This window comes from Capricornis sumatraensis, chromosome X (genome assembly GCF_032405125.1).
Source record: "Capricornis sumatraensis isolate serow.1 chromosome X, serow.2, whole genome shotgun sequence".
Classification (NCBI taxonomy): Eukaryota; Metazoa; Chordata; class Mammalia; order Artiodactyla; family Bovidae; genus Capricornis; species Capricornis sumatraensis.
Window position 1 is genome coordinate 59,685,915 of NC_091092.1, and position 18,663 is coordinate 59,704,577.

The following is an 18,663-nucleotide window of genomic DNA, read 5'->3' on the forward strand; positions in this document are numbered from 1 at the left end:
ACAGCCAAAACAGAAATTCTAAAACTTGGTAAAAATAATATACTGAATATATCTTCCTGCAACTTGCTTTTTTTCCCCCTCAACATTATGTTGTTGTTGTTTTTACCACAAATTAGATCTTTTATATGTCACCATTAAAAATCTGCATTTTAAACAGATTCTTGAACTGGTGGCTCGTATCCATCAGCTTATTCAACTTTAGCACCTGTCTTGTCCCCAGTAGCTTTTCCAGAACTACTACCTTTGCCATGTATCTCCATGAGTTTTCCCAATTCAAATTTGGGCTTCTTCAGCATTTTTACTTTTCTAACAAAGACATCATGGAGCGGATAAATAGATTGGCAAGCCTTTTCTATGTCTTTTCCAATGCTATCTGGAATCAACTTATTGACCACCTCTTTCAGGTCATTTGCTTGCACCTCTCAGGTCATGATTTCTATCATTTTCTTACAGATGGAGTAATAGCAAACAGATGGGGGGCAGCTAGTGCTCAGGCCATGCAGGGAAACTCAGGCCAATTCAGTGTTAAGTTTTGCTTCCATATGTACTGGCTATGAAAGGAAACCTCAGTGGGTGCGGTCCACTACCAACACCTGGGAGAGTCACTCACAGCTGCCCAGCTAAGGTAAGCACCCTGCTGGTGCTGGGCTTAAGAGGTCTTCTGAATCTGATTGTTGCATTTTTTAGTAGAACCCACACTAAACAGACGAAGCAAGTAACCATCAGTAGTCTTGACATCAACGTGAGCTTCAGTCATGGTCTGCCATTTTTTGACCATGGAGCACGTTTTGTCACAAGTAAGATCCATAGCATGGAAATTAGGCAGTTTTTGCCCTTAACATCCTCAGTAATTAGCTTGAATTTTTTAAATGCTACTTTGTCATTCTGCAGATCAGCAAGACTCACTTCAAAAACATGACCTTTGAGGCCATCAGATGCAATTTGGTTCCTTGAGTCCTCGTGACCAGTGTTTTCACAATATTCCTTATATTGAACATGGCTGGTGTTTTCACGTCACACCAGTCTTTTTTAGAAAATGGGTCAACCACTTTCTTCTTGATTCCTTTTTTGCCTTCTTTCATAAAGCACTTGTTCTTGCCGCAGCATTATGTTTTTGAGATTTCTTTGTCTTGAAATACAGTACAGTCTGGTATAGTCACTGAAGTGGCAGGATAGCTCAGTGGGTAGCCGTGTAGGAAGTGGGGGTTTTATGTGGTATTTAGGGAATCTCTCTCAACAGAGATGAAATGATCATTGACTGCTTTTCTTCTCAAAGGCTTAAAGTGTTACTTCCCACATTTACATCTCTAATCCACTAGGAATTTCTGTCTGTATATGTTCTGAGGTTAGCAGAGGATGTTTGGGTGCTCAGCAGCATGTACTGTACCATCGTTCCTTCCCTCATGGTTAGAGCCCTATCCAGCTTGTCTCTGCGGGCCTGTTCCCGGCTCTCGTGCTTCGTGGCCCTGTCTGTGCCCAGGCCCCTGTGCCCTGCCCTAGGATGAACCTCAGTATCTAGTGTAGGACAAGTCACTCCCCAACTCTGTTCTGCTTGACTATTCCTAGCCCTTTGCCCATTCATACACATTTTAGAACCAGCTTGTCAAGTTCTTGATAAAGCCTATTGGAAATGTTAGTGTAATTGCATCGAACCTAAAACTAATTTGGGAGAGAATGGACATCTTTTCCAATATGGAGTTTTGCTATATATTTCTCTCTCTCTTTAATGCCTTTCAGTAGACCTTTTACTTTACTTCATAAAGGTTCTGTACATCTTTTGTTAAATTTATTCCACATACCTCACTTCTGGTGATTGAAATATCTTTCATTTTCCACTGCTACTGCATAGAAACACAGTTAATTTTTGTGTATCAATTTTGTACTCTGCAATTTGCTGAAGTCTAACATTTTCTGTATGTTTGTAGTGTTTTGTATATAGACATTTCCAACACTTGCAAATAGTGATAGTTTTGTTTCCTCTTTTCAAATCATTATATTTAATAGTTTGTTGTTCGCCTTATCCTACCATGCTGGCTAGGACTTGCAGGACCATGTTGAATAAAAGTGATAGAGATGTGATTTGCACTAATGTTGTTCAATTTAGGATGGCCTGCCCTTAACCAGATAGCTGAAAGCTAGGGACCCTCATAAGTAAAGCACCTTCCTGTAAAACAGCATTTCACCATGCCTGTGCATGTATACTGATGTGCCAAAGTTGGGAGCAGAAGTGTCTTCTGTCCCTCAGTTGTGATAAGATGAGGGAAAATGTAAAATCTACTGTTTTAGAATGTCATACCATAATGTGTCTCAAATCCTCATACCTGCAAAAGATAGTGATCTTTGCATTGTTTTAAGAAGGCCTGAAAAGGGAAGGCATCATAGTAAAGAAAGTGAATATGTGCCGTTTGATTTCCTTTCCTGCATGACCTTCATGGTGTTTATATAGTGATCATTCCTGACTCATTTTTTTACATCTAATTTTCTCCTCTGCTAGAAACTCATTTTAACCAGCAGTGCCAGTGTCACCTTCGAGGGTGTTGACATCAAGAATGGAACTGAAGACCTCCCTTATGCCATGAAACCCATTGACTACTACACAGAGACAAAGATCTTACAAGAGAGAGTACGTACCTGACAATTGGTTGAGTCAGTGACAAAAGAGTTCCATGAACATCTGCAGGATTTAGATTCTTAAGAAAAATGTTTATAAACATAGAATGTTAGTATTCTGAAGCCTAACTACATAACTTGTGAAATAAAATTTGTGGATGAAATTCAGTTCTAAAGATGATAACAGAAAAAACAGTAACAGAATATGCTAATGTGGCCAGACGCTACTCTGTGTGTTTTACGGGGAATTGCTTCATTTAAGCTTCATGATGACCCCTTAAGGCAGGTACTGTGATCTTCACCAGGTTACAGAAGACAGTTGAGGACAGCTAATACACAGAGATTCAGAAGCTTCCTGAGGCCATGAAGCTCTAGAGCCTGCACTCAACCTCTGCTCCAGAAATCAGACTTTACGATAATCCAAAGTGGCAGGCAAAATTCAGCCAAACACTCAAGTGTGTTTTCATTTGAATACACCTTCCTAGTACTCTTGCACCCCCTCCTCTTTAAAAAAAAGCAAACAATGGAAGGATCTTGCTTTATTTTAAGAGAAAGTGGTTTTCCACTTGGCAAGTCAGCTTCACTAGGGAGCTTCTGATTTTAGCAGTGGTCTGGGCCACATAACGGGGACTCTTGACATTCACCAGCTCCAGGACTAACATCCAGGAGAATTTTACCGGGTGAACACCCTACACTGCGGACCATGGATGTCATCAGCCACAGGCAGCTTACCTTAGCTGGGCAGCTGTGAGTGACTCTCCCAGGTGTTGGTAGCGGACTGCACCCACTGAGGTTTCCTTTCATAGCCAGTACATATGGAAGCAAAGCTTAACACTGAATTGGCCTGAGTTTCCCTGCATGGTCTGAGCACCAGCTGCAGCCCCCGCCCCGCCCCATCTGTTTACTATTACTCCAGTTTGGAACATCCCAGAAGAGCTCATCTGCTGGGAAACCCAAGGGCCTTTCAATGCAGAGGTGGAGGCCTCGCCATTTGCAAGCTCCAGTCCTGGGTCTGTCCCCTTGCTCCTTGGAGCACAGAGAGCCTCCCAGAGGCATTTAGAGGCTCAGCTTATTTCCAGCAGAGTACCCAATGAGTCAACACAAGTGAGACCCCTCTGGGTAACTCCGATCATTGTGAACAGTCGGCAAGTAATTTGAACTTGCTCGGACCAAAACATGAGCAAGGATTTTGCCACCATAGAGTAGAAACCCTCAGTGAGGCGGTAGAATGAGTTGACATGGGCCATCTCATTTCATCATGATCTCCATTTTTAGCAAAAACCTAACAGATCTTTGGGAACTTTTGTTCCTTTTGAGACAAACCCTGTTTCTCTGTACTTTAAGGCCAATCCTTTCTATTGGATCTTACTGGCTTTGACACAGTTCTCTGTCCTGTGTCTTCAGATGTGGGTGTTGGGGTAGAGAAAGGGACAGAGAAATAGTCTAGAATTCTTCAGTGTCTGCAACCCACAGACTCCCTTTGCTCTCTTGCAGGTAGTCCTGGGTGCCCATGATCCCGAGAAGAATTTCCTGACCACAGCCATCCGCCCTCATGGCATTTTTGGCCCAAGGGACCCCCAGTTGGTCCCCATTCTCATCGAGGCAGCCAAGAAAGGCAAGATGAAGTTCGTGATTGGGTAAGTTGGCCCCATGCCGCCCTCCATGCCCACCGGCCCCTGAAACAAGGGTCAGTCACCATCGGCCCTTTTCTCCTGTGGCCTTGTCTTCTGCCTGTTGTCCGTTTCCTGTGGCTGCCACAGGAAATGAGATGGAGAATAACAAAAATGGATTCACTCCCTGTGCTGGAGGCCAGGACTCCAAAATCCAGGTGTTGGTGGGGTTGGCTCCCTGTGGAGGCTCTGAGGGGGTCTGTTCCAGGCCTTGCTCCCAGCCTCACATGGCTGCCAGCAACCCTTGGCTCATAGACATGTCACTTCAATCTCAGCCTCCATCTTCACATGACATGCTTTTCTCTGCATGTCTTTCCCAAAAGATCCCTCCTCTTATAAGGACACCAGTCATTAGTTTTAAGGCCCACCCTACTCTAGCACAACCTTGTCTTAACTAATTATATATTCAAAGACCTCATCTCCAGATAAGGTAGTCACAGGTTCCAGGGAGACATGGATTTCTGCCCCATGAACCCTCTCAGGCATGCTGGAAAAATATTTGTGTCCATGTTGGGAAATTCAGGAAACTGACTCAGAGGGGAAACAATTGTCCCAGGGTCAAGGGCTAGGCCCTCCACTTTCCTTGCATCTAGGAAGGCAAGAGGAGGTGTTAACATTCCTCCTCTGGGCCTCTGCAGGTGATGAGAGTGGTCTGTGTCCCAAGTACATCTTTCCTTCCCTCCTTCCTTCTATTCATCCATCCATCCATCCTTCCTTCATTCTCTTTTCTTCCTTTCTTTCCCCCCTTATTCCTGTGTTTTGCCACCTTGCTTCCCTGCCTCTCGCTCAGCCACCCTGCCACAGGACTAGAAAGAGATAGTAGAGAACTCTTGAAGCCAGAGCAATGCATTAGCCCACAGTGCCCTGGAGGGAGTTGAGAGCTGCTGTCCAAACTGGAGCCCAGAGAAGACACCACTAGCATAGGCCATGCCAGGATGGGGCAGGCAGGGCTAGGGGCTTTCAGATTCATGGGTTGGCCCCTAAATATCCCTCTGGCCCTGAAGGCCCCGGAGCCCTGGCCTCCAGCACATCTTCATGGATGCCCAGGTGTACCTGGGCTGGCATTGCTAAGGTGGGTCGCAGCCCTGAGTCCACACCTAGGGGCTCTGCCAGGTGTGCAGCTGAGTGCTCCAGGCACAGGGGACTCATTCCTTGTGCACCTGCAGGAACGGGAAGAACTTGGTAGACTTTACCTTTGTGGAGAACGTGGTCCACGGACACATCCTGGCTGCAGAGCACCTCTCCCGGGACACCGCCTTGGGTGGGAAGGTAATTCACCTGCTTCCACCTGCTCAACAGTGGCTGGCCCTCCTGCTCCTGTGTGTCCCTGTGATGCCGTCTGCTGGCACACTGCTTCTCTGACCCTGCTTCCTGGCAGACCTACCTTAGAACCCCACTGGGCCATGGTCAAGCCGTCTGACAAGGGACAGTCAGCTCTTACACAGAGATGGGAGAGCATACTCCCCCTTCCTTGTTTCTCACTCCCACTTTTGGAATCCACTCCCCATTGGGGTCTCATTTTTCTCTCGTGGATTTCGGCCCGTTTCTGACTCAGAACTCTCAACATGGCGGGGGGAGAGAGCACATTTGAGATAGGTCATACGACCCATTCATAGCATCTGAAGATAAGATCCTTTATCATGATTAACACAGTTATTAAAACAACCAACGTACCTTCCCAAGTACAGTCTAAGCTTCACTTGAAATCCTAGCCCACAGCTAAACTTTCATTACCTTCCCCACTACACCGGAAAGTTGCCTGTAGCTGCAAACCCAAAAGGCCTGTCACTCACTGGCTGACATTTGCAGACTTGAGGACCATGAGAAATGCTGCACTCTGTGTGGGCTTAATCTCCACCTTACTTTTAAGCTTCCCTGCGAAGGAACTGGGGTAGGCAGGCAGGGAGCAGCCTCTGGCTTCTCAAAATATTGGTCTTGGCTGAGCCAGCAGGCTGCGGCTGAGCTCCAAGCATGGCCCGCTACCCACACTGCTGGGAAGCAGTTCCTAATTTCTGTTCTCTCTGCAGGCTTTTCACATCACCAACGACGAGCCCATCCCCTTCTGGACTTTCCTGTCCCGAATCCTGACAGGCCTCAATTACGAGGCCCCCACGTACCACATCCCCTACTGGCTGGCCTACTATCTAGCCCTCCTTGTGTCCCTCCTGGTGATGGTGATCAGTCCTGTCATCCAGCTTCAGCCCACTTTCACACCTATGCGGGTTGCACTGGCTGGCACGTTCCACTACTACAGCTGCGAGAAAGCCAAAAAACTCATGGGCTACCGGCCGCTGGTCACCATGGATGATGCTGTGGACAAGACCGTGCGGAGCTTTCATCACCTGCGCAAGGTCATGTGAGGTGCCCCCAGCCCTGGCCCTTCGATGCATTCCCTAGCTGATAACTCTCTCCCCTGGAGACCAATAAACCAACCTCCTTCCAGTGATTGTCTGCTTAGCTTAGGTCTCCCCCAGCCAGTTTGATGACAGCACATCCACCCTTCCATGACCAAGAGGACAGTTAAATTAGCAGACACATCTTCGTGGGACCAGATATCGATTTCTTAAAACAGGGCAGCAGCTTCCTATTCGAAGTGTTTTGTGTTCTCTCCGCCCCTGGGTTGCTTAATCATTCCAGTGTCCCCTGTGCATAACCGGAGAAGCTGTAGGGAAGAAACAGCCATTTGCTGATTGAGGAGGGGGTCCTAGATTTATTTCCATGCAGACTGTTCAAGGAGCCACAGATGACAAATACCCTAGAGAAAAGCAGAAGTTATGTGAGGGCATCAAATGTACATTTCAAAGAGACACAGAGTTGAGAGAAAAAGCTTAGAAAGCTAGAACAACTATAAACCCCCAATCCCCATGGGGGAAAGACTGCTGGTTGTTCACCTCCTTGCATGCTCCCGAGTTCTCTCTCAGGTACAGCTGCTGTGCCTGCTTGCGTTATTTTTCATAAAGCATTCTTTTGTATACGCCTTTCTTATCATCCACAGAGCCCTCTTGTCCTTTTAATGGCAAGGTGGGACACAGGGCAGGTGGACAGGAAGCCATGGGAAAGGTCAGAGAGAAGAGCCTCTCCTTTATCTGCTTGGAGATGATACAGAAAGGGCTATTTCCTCACAGCTCATGCTCACAGAACCCTTTAGGACAGTTCCCAAAAATCAGCACATAATCAGCGTTCTTTATTTTCTGTTGTTCTTACAGAACCCAGTTTCTTCTTAGACTCATTGAAATGTAATCTTAAAGACATCGGTTTTGTTTTGTTTTGTTTTTTTCCTCTACCTCTGTTCAAGGGTGGGGAGGCACTTGGGGAGATTGGAATAAACTGAAGGTATTGTACATGCCGTGCAGTGTGTGATACAAACTTCATCCAAACCTAGGGGGAAACTGAACTGCTAGGGTGAGGGAACACAGACAGAAATAAGACAGATCTTTGGCCTAAGGCACTTAGAATAGAGGAGTTAAGATACATTCAGAAGGCCCTGTAATACAAGGCAGGAAATAAGACCAGGTGGTGTAAGTTCCGAGGAGGGATACATGGCTTCCAGCCAAGACCGTGTAGGTTAAAGAGTCACTGGGTACAGGCCCCTAGATGGTGTTTCAAGGTAAAAGGTCGGGTTCATGGGCATTGGTTTGTCATAGTTTTATTAGCAGTGTGTTGTGTCTCTGAAGTATGGAAGCGTCCTGTGACTTCGAGGAACATGGAGCAGTAGGAGTTTGAAAGTGAAAGTTGCTCAGTCGTGTCTGACTCTTTGCAACCCCATGGACTATACAATCCATGGAATTCTCCAGGCCAGAATACTGAAGTGGGTAGCCTTTCCCTTCTCCAGGGGATCTTCCCAACCCAGGGATCGGACCCAGGTCTAATGCATTGCAGGACGATTATTTACCAGCTGAGCCACCAGGGAAGCCCAAGAATACTGGAGTGGGTAGCCTATCCTTTCTCCAGCGGATCTTCCCAACTCAGGAATCAAAATGGGGTCCCCTGCATTGTAGGCAGATTCTTTACGAACTGAGCTGTCAGGGAAGCCCTAGTAGAAGTTTGGTCAAGCTAAAGAGGTTGGTAAACTTTATCTTATCAGCCTGGGAAATCACTGACAGTTCAAGCAGTGGGGCAAGAAGCCACCAACATTCTAGCCACCCTAAAAAGAGCCTAGGAGCCCAGATAGGAAGTAACACTTCAAGCAGTGATGCAGCCATCCATGGAACTAGAAATGGAGTCTTGGTGGAAGGCCCTGAAAAGGAGTCAGCTTGCTGTAGGATTCTTCTGCTGGGTGAGAGGGAGGAGAAGGCCAGAGCACAGAATGGAAGACTCCACTTTTGGAGCCACTGGAAGGAAGGTCGCAGGCCAGGAAGACTGAAGGTGGTGGACCTCACTGAGGAGCACCGAGGACCAAAATGCTCTGGGCCCCCACCTGTTTGGGGAAAGTGTGACCACCAGGGAACCATGGGCTCCGCACACCCCTGGGAACTTGTCAGAAAGTGGGGGCCCACCAAAGAACTGATTCTGTTTCACAAGCCCCGCCTTTGGTTCTGAACCACTGAAGTCTCCCAGCAGGTCAGTGAGTCCAGCTAGAACCTCACCTCAGCCCCTGTAAGGCTGAACATGCCCACCTCACCATCCTGTTTTCTTTCCTGCCACCATAGCCTTGGAGCACACATCCCCAAAATGACCCCTAGGTAACTGACCCAGTCTGTGCCTCTCCCCCGTGGCACCTGTCTGCAGAATCAGGCCTGAGGGAAGGCCCTTGTTTCCAAGCTTGGGAACAGCTACAGACCCAGTGCCGCATGTCCATTGGAGAGCTCTCTCATTTCAGGCCCTCTCCCCTCCCCAGCCAGGCTGACCTAGTTCTGCCCCTGGCCTATCCATACCTGGGTCAGATATACTGGGACGGCTGAACTGATCTGTCTGCCTGCTTTGGTCCAGACTCTATACCCATCTAGGTGTCCTCCCCTAAAACAGATCTACACCCTGTCTGTCTTCTGCCAAAACACGTTAGTGGGGCCCAGTTTTCTCCTGAATCCATTCTGCGACCTATCCATAACAGCCTGTGCCCAGCCCACCTTGCCAGCTTCTCCCCCTGGCTTGACACCTGCCATGCTACAGCCAATCTTCTCTGCCCCTGTCATGCATGCTACCCTGATTCTCCTTACTGGAAATTGTCTTTGCTCTGGTCTCCCCACCCAGGCCGAGAGCTCCTTGCAGGCAGAGCCAACTAGTGTCCCCACAGTGGAGAGTGGAGCTCAGGAAACAGGTCACCACCTGTCTGGCCTGGCATCCTAGAATGACAGCTGCAAGCAAAGGAAGCAGCCCGAGGAACGGGGAACGGGGCAGCCAGTGGGCCTAGTTGGAGCAGAGGTTCCAGGCCTGGCATTCTTGTGTGGATTCGGGAGGTCTTGTGAACCCCATAAATTGGGCGCAGCCTTTTGGGCATCTGTGAGTGTGTGTCTTTTGGCAGGTGAGGCACATAGCCATCATCAGCTTTTGAAACATGACTGTGGCCCAACAGAGAATTCGAGCCAGTGGGGAAGGGGGCCAACAGCTGTAGAGAAGCCTGATTTGGACGGAGGGTCCAAAGTGGACAAGCCAAGGGGGCAGAGGCCAGAGTGTGTGCCTGGGACAGGGGCTGCCTATGGCCAGCTCCACCATCTGTGGGGTCCCTGACTCCAAACTGGGGAAAGACTGGCACCAAGGCAGAGGCTGGCTCGGCAGACAGTGCAGGAATGGTTCAGGCCTTTGGCCACAACCCTCCAAACTATGGTGTGCATTTCTACCTGCTGACAGGAGCTCTCGGCCGCTTCTCTGCTTGCTGGGTGAGACAGCCTGGTGTTAGAAGCTGTCCCTTCTACTGAACTGAAATGCCTCTCTGACCTCCCCCACCTTCTGTCCCTCCACCAACTCCAGAAAGTTAGGCTTGCAGCTCCTTGTGCTCCTGAGCACCACTCCCCTGCACAACTGGGCCTGCAGCCTCTGCTTTCAACCCTCACCTCCAACATCATTTTCTTCCCCATGAAGATATCTCTCTTCTGGCTTCCCACAGAGCCTGCCCTACATGCCATCAAAGCCCTTCCTCAGTCATACAGTACTCATGGCCTTAGCTGCCCATTCTCTTCTGAGCCAGGGGCCAGGGGCTTTTGATGCATTTCTCTGTCCCTGGAGTCCTGGGTGGTGCTTACTTCTGAGAAAAGTGAAAGCCACTCAGTAGAGTCCAACTCTTTGTATAGTCCATGGAATACTCCAGGCAAGAATACTGAAGTGGGTAGCCTATCCCTTCTCCAGGGAATCTTCCTGACCCAGGCATCAAACCGGGGTCTCCTGCACTACAGGCAGATTCTTTACCAACTGAACTATGAGGGAACCATATCTGAGAAGGTGATCAGTAATTGTTACTAGACTCATGGGCATTGAGATGAGAAAGGCGGTAATACCCACATTGACCACCTGGGGAAGCCTCAGGCAAGGGCACTGAGCACTACTCCCAGTTCCCCAGGCCAGTGCACCCAACATTGCGCTGTAGATTCAAGGGACACAGGTTCTCATCTCAGGCTTTCCAAAGTGAAGGGCCCAATGAACACAAATAGATGTTTAGGAATGGAGACATTACAACCTTCCATCACCAGCATCCACCTCTTTTCACAAGCATTGCCTAGTTGATGGTCTCAGTTCAGTTCAGTTCAGTCGCTCAGTCGTGTCTGACTCTGCGACCCCATGAACTGCAGCATGCCAGGCCTCCCTGTCCGTCACCAACTCCTGGAGTTCAAACTCACGTCCATCGAGTTGGTGATGTCATCCAACTATCTCATCCTCTGTCATCCCCTTCTCCTCCTGCCCTCAATCCCTCCCAGCATCAGAGTCTTTTCCAATGATTCAACTCTTCGTATGAGGTGGCCAGAGTATTGGAGTTCCAGCTTCAGCGTCATTCCTTCCAAAGTACACCCAGGACTGATCTTTAGGATGGACTAGTTGGATCTCCTTGCAGTCCAAGGGACTCTCAAGAGTCTTCTCCAACACCACAGTTCAAAAGCATCAATTCTTCGGCACTCAGCTTTCTTCAGAGTCCAACTCTCACATCCATACATGACCACTGGAAAAACCATAGCCTTGACTAGACAGACTTTTGTTGGCAAAGTAATTTCTCTGCTTTTGAATATGCTATCTAGGTTGGTCATAACTTTCCATCCAAGGAGTACGTGTCTTTTAATTTCATGGCTGCAATCACCATCTGCAGTGATTTTGGAGCCCAAAAAAATAAAGTCTGACACTGTTTCCACTGTTTCCCCATCTATTTCCCATGAAGTGATGGGACCAGATGCCATGATCTTCGTTTTCTGAATGTTGAGCTTTAAGCCAACTTTTTCACTCTCTTTCACTGTCATCAAGAGGCTTTTTAGTTCCTCTTCACTTTTGTCATCTGCATATCTGAGGTTATTGATGTTTCTCCCAGCAATCTTGATTCCAGCTTGTGCTTCTTCCAGCCCAGTGTTTCTCATGATGTACTCTGCATATAAGTTAAATAAGCAGGGTGACAATATATAGCCTTGCCGTACTCCTTTTTCTGTTTGGAACCAGTCTGTTCTTCCATGTCCAGTTATAACTGTTGCTTCCTGACCTGCATATAGGTTTCTCAAGAGGCTAGTCAGGTGGTCTGGTATTCCCATCTCTTTCAGAATTATCTGCAGTTTATTGTGATCCACACAGTCAAAGGCTTTGGCATAGTCAATAAAGCAGAAATAAATGTTTTTCTGGAACTCTCTTGCTTTTTTGATGATCCAGCGGATGTTGGCTACTTGATCTCTGGTTCCTCTGCCTTTCCTAAAACCATCTTGAATATCTGGAAGTTCACAGTTCACGTATTGCTGAAGCCTGGCTTGGGGAATTTTGAATATTACTTTACTAGTGTGTGAGATGAGTGCAATTGTGTGGTAGTTTGAGCATTCTTTGGCATTGCCTCTCTTTGGGATTGGAATGAAAACTGACCTTTTCCAATCCTGTGGCCACTGCTGAGTTTTCCAAATTTGCTGGCATATTGAGTGCAGCACCTCAACAGCATCATCTTTCAGGATTTGAAATAGCTCAACTGGAATGCCATCAACTCCACTAGCTTTGTTCATAGTGATGCTTTCTAAGGCTGACTTGACTTCACATTTCAGGATGTCTGGCTCTAGGTGAGTGATCACACCATCATGATTATCTTGGTCGTGAAGATCTTTTTTGTACAGTTCTTCCATGTATTCTTGCCACCTCTTCTTAATATCTTCTGCTTCTATTAGGTGCATACCATTTCTGTCCTTTATTGAGCCCATCTTTGCATGAAATGTTCTCTTGGTATCTCTAATTTTCTTGAAGAGATCTCTAGTCTTTCGCATTCTGTTGTTTTCCTCTATTTCTTTGCATTGATCGCTGAGGAAGGCTTTCTTATCTCTTCTTGCTATTCTTTGGAACTCTGCATTCAGATGCTTATATCTTTCCTTTTCAGAGGACTCCAAATTAGACTTACCTTTGTTGGGCCTGACTCTCACTCAGCCCCAGGAGTTTTGTTCACATTAGCTCCTTCAGCCCAGAGAACTTTCTAGAGGGACCTAGGTAGGGAAGAAAAGGAGAGAAGAGTATCCCTCCTTTTGTCTTGTACTGCAGCCTATCTCCCAACTCTTGCAAGATGCCTTGTCTAGCAGGTGCTAGGAGATGCACAAGCCATTGGCTTTCTTCTCCATAGGGTGGAGGGGGCGTGGCAGGGGTTGGGGACCATCAATTCAGAAACTGTTAACAGACTCCCTGCTAAGTCCAAAGGGATACACAATTGACCAAGACAGAGCCCTTACTCAGAGAGTCCCACTCAGATGCTCCTTTCCTCTAGAGCAGAGGTCTGCAAACTGTGAAGTCAGTGTCAAGTCTTGCTTGTTGTCTGCTTTGGTCAATACAGTTTTCTTGGTACACAGCTATGTTCATTTATTTACATATTGTGGCTTGAAACAATGCAAACTTATTCTCTTAGGGTTCTAGAAGTCGGAAGTTCAACATCAGTTACACTGAAACAAAGTCAAAGTGCCAACAGGGTGGTTGCTTTTGGAGGCTCTAGGGGGAAAATCTATTCTCTTGCCTATTTCAGCTTCCAGTGGCTGCCTGTAAGCTTTGACCTGTAACTGGTTCCTCCATCTTCAAAGTGGAGGTCTCTGCTTCCATTGCCGCATCTCTTTCTCCCCAACATGTAGACATCTTTGGGAGCCATCAATCAACCTTTCACGGTAGCTAATGAGGTACATGGGATTCCAAAAAGGATTACTATGGCCTGATGGTCACTGGAGCAGGAATGTCCTGGTCCTCTAAGGTTTGCCAAAACCAGTCAAGCGTGAGGTTCTATCTGAATGCAAGGACAAGACAGTGAGACAACTCACTTAAACAGTGGCCAGGGAGAGTTGAAGCCCTGTGGGTAGATGCACACAGAAGGTGCTGAGCAGGCCATTGAAGCAGAGAAGGTACTAGGCCCTGGTATGTGGCAGGCCTCCATCTGGAAGAGGGGGCCAAAGGGCAGACAAGTCCTGACAGGCTCAGCAGCCATGAATCCAGGGTGCGGCAGCTCCCGCAGAGCTTGGAGAGAGAGGCGAGGCCCTTGGTAAAATGCCAAAGGGCTGCCTACCTAGCACTCTAACCTGCCTCTGATGGGCCAAGAGCTTTGAGCAAACTACTAGATCCCTGGAGCCCTGTCTGCCAAATACTATTCAGATCATTCACTGGGCTGGTTTGGCACCAAGTGATGGTTGTCAAACCTGTACAGAGGTCACAAGTATGACGGCACTGGCTTAGAAGATGCTGGGAAATGTAGGTGGATCTGTAGGGTGGGTTCAGAAAGGCCTGAGAATCCAGTGTCCCAGGTGAACAAGTCTTTATTCAGCACTGCCTCCAGGCCCAGGACTAGGCCTCTGATCCTGGGGCTGTGCCTCATGTCCCAGTAGGGGAGGGACTGGGATATGGACATGTTCTCTGTGCCCCTTTTGGGGCTGGGATTAGTATTCAGGAGAGAGAAGCTCAGAGGCTGAGCTAAGGCCATGCAGCCAAAGGCCATCTAGCCACAGTGAACTGAGGGGCCTCCCAATATGAGCCCCGGTGGTACCGAGACCAAGCCTGTAGAGACTTGGACCTGCAAGAGAGGCAGGGACAAGCCCCAAGGTCCCATGGCTCTGAGATGGGAGATGGCGCCCTGTGCCACTGCAGCTCAAGGGCTCCAGAGGTCCCTGTCCTGTTAACATGACTGCCACATTACTCCCTATTCCAAATCCAGTTCTGGCTCAGACTGCTGAATGTTGAGTGGCTGTTTTCAGTGTGGAGGGTCCCAAGAGAACTTCTGACATCTACAGCCAAGCATCTTTAGATTGACTCTCCCTGGACTGGGAGACCCATGGCAGCATGTAAGGGCCCCTCCCTGGAATGCCTCCTGTCCCCTTTGCTGGCTAACTCCTACAAGTCTCTTCTGGGCCAGCAGCCTGGCCAACTGAAGCTCCCCCTGTGCCTGCTTCCTCCACCAATGGCTCTAGCCCAAGATTCCTGGCTCTTCTCCCTGTGTCCCCCTAGACTAAAGAGTCCTCCAAGACAGGGCCTGCTCAGAAGCTCCCTGTGACCCCTGTCGTGCCAGCCCCATGGAGCCTACCTCTCCCCACCTCAGCATGAGTGCTCCATAGAGCTGAGCTAAATGGAACTGAAGGGGAGGCAGAAACTTCCTGGGGTATCAGCCAGAGGAGGCCTCTGCTGTAGGAGGCCACAGGCATGAAAACCAAGCAACACAGTAATGAGAAAACAGGCATGACCCAGGGCTGAGGAAATTCTCCAGGACCATGTTTCATGAATCCTAGTTGGCCTAGGACTGCCTGGGAAGAGCCAGGCTCCGTGTAGCAGTCTTCTGGGGCCAGACTCCAGCACCCAGTTGGCCAAGCTTTCTCCTCTAGGATCTGTAACTGAGTGAGGGCACCTAGGTCAGCCCCTTCATTGCTCAGATAAGGGGCCAACACTCAGGGATGGTTGAGATTGGTCTAAGAAGAAAAGCCTTTTCATGAAAGAATACCTATTACAATGATAATCCCCTCCTAGAGTCTTCTGTCCAGCTCCTTGTAGAAGCCTATGCTGAGGGAAGTAGCAAGGGAGGGAAAGTCATAAGAATGAAGCACTCAAGGGCCACTGTGTTCCTCCCTAACCTCCAGTACCTCTGAACATGACCTGACATGGCAATGGGGTCTTGGTAGGGCAGGTTGAGATGAGGGCATTCAGGGGGACCCTAATGCAATAAGATGATGCCCTAATGAGGAGAGGAGAGACACAGACTGCCATGTGGATATGGAGGCAGAGGGTGGGAGGGATGCAGCCACAAGCCAAGGAAAGCCTGGGGCCACCAGAAGCTGGAAGACGTGGGAAGGATTCTCTCCAAGAGGTTTCTGAAGGAGCATGGCCCAGCATATACATTGATGTCAGATTTCTGGCCTCCAGAACTTTGAGAAGATAAATGTCTGTTGTTTTAAGCTCCCCTCTTACTCCCACCATGGGTGGCACTTTATTGTGGCAGCTTCAGAACACTCCTACAAATACTTTGACACCTGTCTCCTAGTAACCTCACAGCCAGTCGGGCAGAAACCTGGCCCATATTCCCATGCCACTGTCCATGCTCCTGGTGCTGCCTCTCAGCTCACTGCTTCCACCCCAGTCGTGAATAAACAGCGCCCTTCAGCTTCAAAGCACTCCGGACATACTAATTAACTCTCAGTTAATTGGATGAAATAACGTGAAGCTCTAGTGACATCATCTCCATTGTGTGCCCGGATCTAGCCACAAGCGAAGTCTGGTGACTGCTGAGCTGTGAGCTTCATCTTGTGGTAACATGTTGTGCCTTTCACAACCATCCCCAGAGCAGCAGTCTGGGAGGCCCCATTCCCCGCTCAGCTCCACGGGCTTCAGAAAACAGCCAGCTGTGGGCACGCTTAGCCAATCAAGCACGGGTGACCCTAATGGTTTCTGTGATTAAGCATGTGTGTGTGTGTGTCTGTGTCTGTGAGGGAGAGAGAGAGAGAGGACCACACAGCCCTGAAATGTCTTATAGCCTGCAGACACTCACACGTACCTTCAAGTATCCCACAGGATTGCCCTGTAGGCCTCTGCGACCCTCAGGGCCTCTGCACCTCCTGACTTGTAGAGCCCAAAGAGAATTCCCCTGACCTTTATATTCACAACCTCAGCGGCAAGCAGTGCTTGAGCTGGGCAAGTAGCTGCTTGTGAGGCTGTGAGTCAGGAGCCTACCACAAGTCACAGTGGGGAGAAACTCAGACCAAGGCCCACTGGACGCAAGGAGTGGTAGGGCTGGCACTGTCCCCACTGCACTGAGGGCCCCGAGGACTAGACAGGGGGCATGCTGTGATACATGGAGTCCAGGATGGGGCTGGAGTCCTAACTTGGACTCTGCCATGGATTAACCAGGTCTCCCTGACTCCATGCAGGCTCCCTTTTATTCCCCACCCAACAACCAGGGGCTCTGTGCACCAGGTGGTTCTGCTCTTGCCAATCCCTCACATGTGTATCCCAACAGGGTGCCCTGTGACACCATCAGTGGAAAAAAAATAAAAAGCTGATGCTGTCCAGTAACAAAGAAAGGAAGGCCATTCCTGCTAATTATTTTCCAATCCTTCAGATTATTAAAAAATAAAAATAAAACCCAAAACTCCAAGTTTGGTGCCTTTGTGTTTTTCTTACTTTGTATAGAAGTGAAATAGAACCTAAAATGAATGTGCAGACCATACATAAATGTGCAGCTTGATGTCAGCTCACATAGAGAACATTATCTATGCAAAAGCACCCAGGTCAAGAAACAGAATCTGGCCAGCACCCCAGAAGCCTGTCTGCCAGGTCCTCTCCTAGGCACTACCTCCCTGAGGGGAACCCCTCTCTTGCTATCTAGTAGCAGACATTAGGTTTTTCCCATTTTTATGTTTGACATAAATGAAACCACACAGTATGTGCTCTTACATGTCTGGCTTCTCTCACTCAACTTCTTGTGTCCTCACGTGATCTTCCTTCTGTGTGTGTCTGGGTCCTCATCTCCTCTTCTTTTAAGAAGCCATATTGGACTAGGACCCTCTGTAACTACCTCATTTTTCCTTAATTATTTCTGTAAGGATCCTCTCACCAAATACTGCATTCACCCTCTGTAAAATTTTAAAGATAAAACTACATGCAAATGAAGAATATCTGTTCATCAGAAGACACCGTTGTTTTGTGTGGTGGTCAGTCTCATTAGTTCTCAGGAAACGCAAATTAAAACTATGAGATCTAGGAGATCCAACCAATCAGTCCTAAAGGAAATCAGTCCTGAATAGCCATTGGAAGGACTGATGCTAAAGCTGAAGCTCCAATATTTTGGCCACCTGATGTGAAGAACTGACTCATTGGAAAAGACCCTGATACTGGGAAAGATTGAAGGCAGGAGGAGAAAGAGATGACAGAGGATGAGATGGTTGGATGGCAACACCGACTAGATGGTCATGAGTTTGAATAGGATCTGGGAGTTGGTGATGGACAGGTAGGCCTGGTGTGCTACAGTCCATGGGGTCACAAAGAGCTGGACATGACTGAGTGACTGAACTGAACTGATCTAGAATTTTTAAAAAACAGAGAATGCCAAATGTTGTCAAGGATGTGAGGGCAACTAGAACTCTCATGCATGGCTAGAGGGAGGCTTAATGGGTACAAGAACTTTAGAAGACTATTTGACCTTGTCTATTAAAGTTGAATATGTGTATTTCTTTGACCCTATTGAAGCTGGGTGTAGGGACCAGGGAAAGAGGATATAAAAGTATATCCAAACCATTATCAAGGGCTATGAGTTGAATAATGTTACTCCCAAATTCCTATCTTGACATTTTCACCCACATCCTGTTTGGAAATGAAGCAACATGCTTCTATATAACTATAGGTCAAAATATAATAAAAGTTGAAAATATACTGAATGTTTTGATAGGGAAAATACTACATATCAAAATTTGTGGGATACATTCAAGGTTGTGCTTAGGGGAAAATATTAACCACAAATATGTGTGGTTATAAAAGAAAAGACTAACATTAATGAGCTAAGTATCCCTCTCAAGAAATTAGAAAAAGAAAATAACTGCCCTCCCCCCAAAAAGTGAATGAATGAAGATACAGAAATTAATGAAAAAGAAAAACAATCAATACAGGGGGTGAACAAAACCAATATTTTATTGTTTGAAAAGTAGCAAAACTTTGGTGAGATTAATCAAGAAAGAAGACAGAAGGTACAGGAATGAAATGGAGACTATAATTATAAATGCTATGAACTTTAAACGATAATAAGAAATTATGAGCAAGAACAGAAAGTTTGAAATAAAAT

The 18,663-nt window shown here is 47.6% G+C and overlaps 1 protein-coding gene and 1 pseudogene across 1 annotated transcript in view; one reads left to right on the forward strand and one right to left on the reverse strand.

Moving 5' to 3' along the window:
* NSDHL (NAD(P) dependent steroid dehydrogenase-like) overlaps positions 1–7,610 on the forward strand; it is a 28,321-nt gene extending 20,711 nt beyond the window's left edge. Inside the window, exons 5-8 of the mRNA XM_068962122.1 lie at positions 2,495–2,623; positions 4,105–4,247; positions 5,447–5,549; positions 6,308–7,610. Coding sequence (XP_068818223.1) covers positions 2,495–2,623; positions 4,105–4,247; positions 5,447–5,549; positions 6,308–6,640 — 708 coding nt within the window. The 3' untranslated portion in view covers positions 6,641–7,610. The remainder of the gene's footprint in view (positions 1–2,494; positions 2,624–4,104; positions 4,248–5,446; positions 5,550–6,307) is intronic.
* On the reverse strand, positions 150–2,053 carry LOC138071015 (small ribosomal subunit protein eS1 pseudogene; annotated as a pseudogene).
* Positions 7,611–18,663: the final 11,053 nt, after the last annotated feature.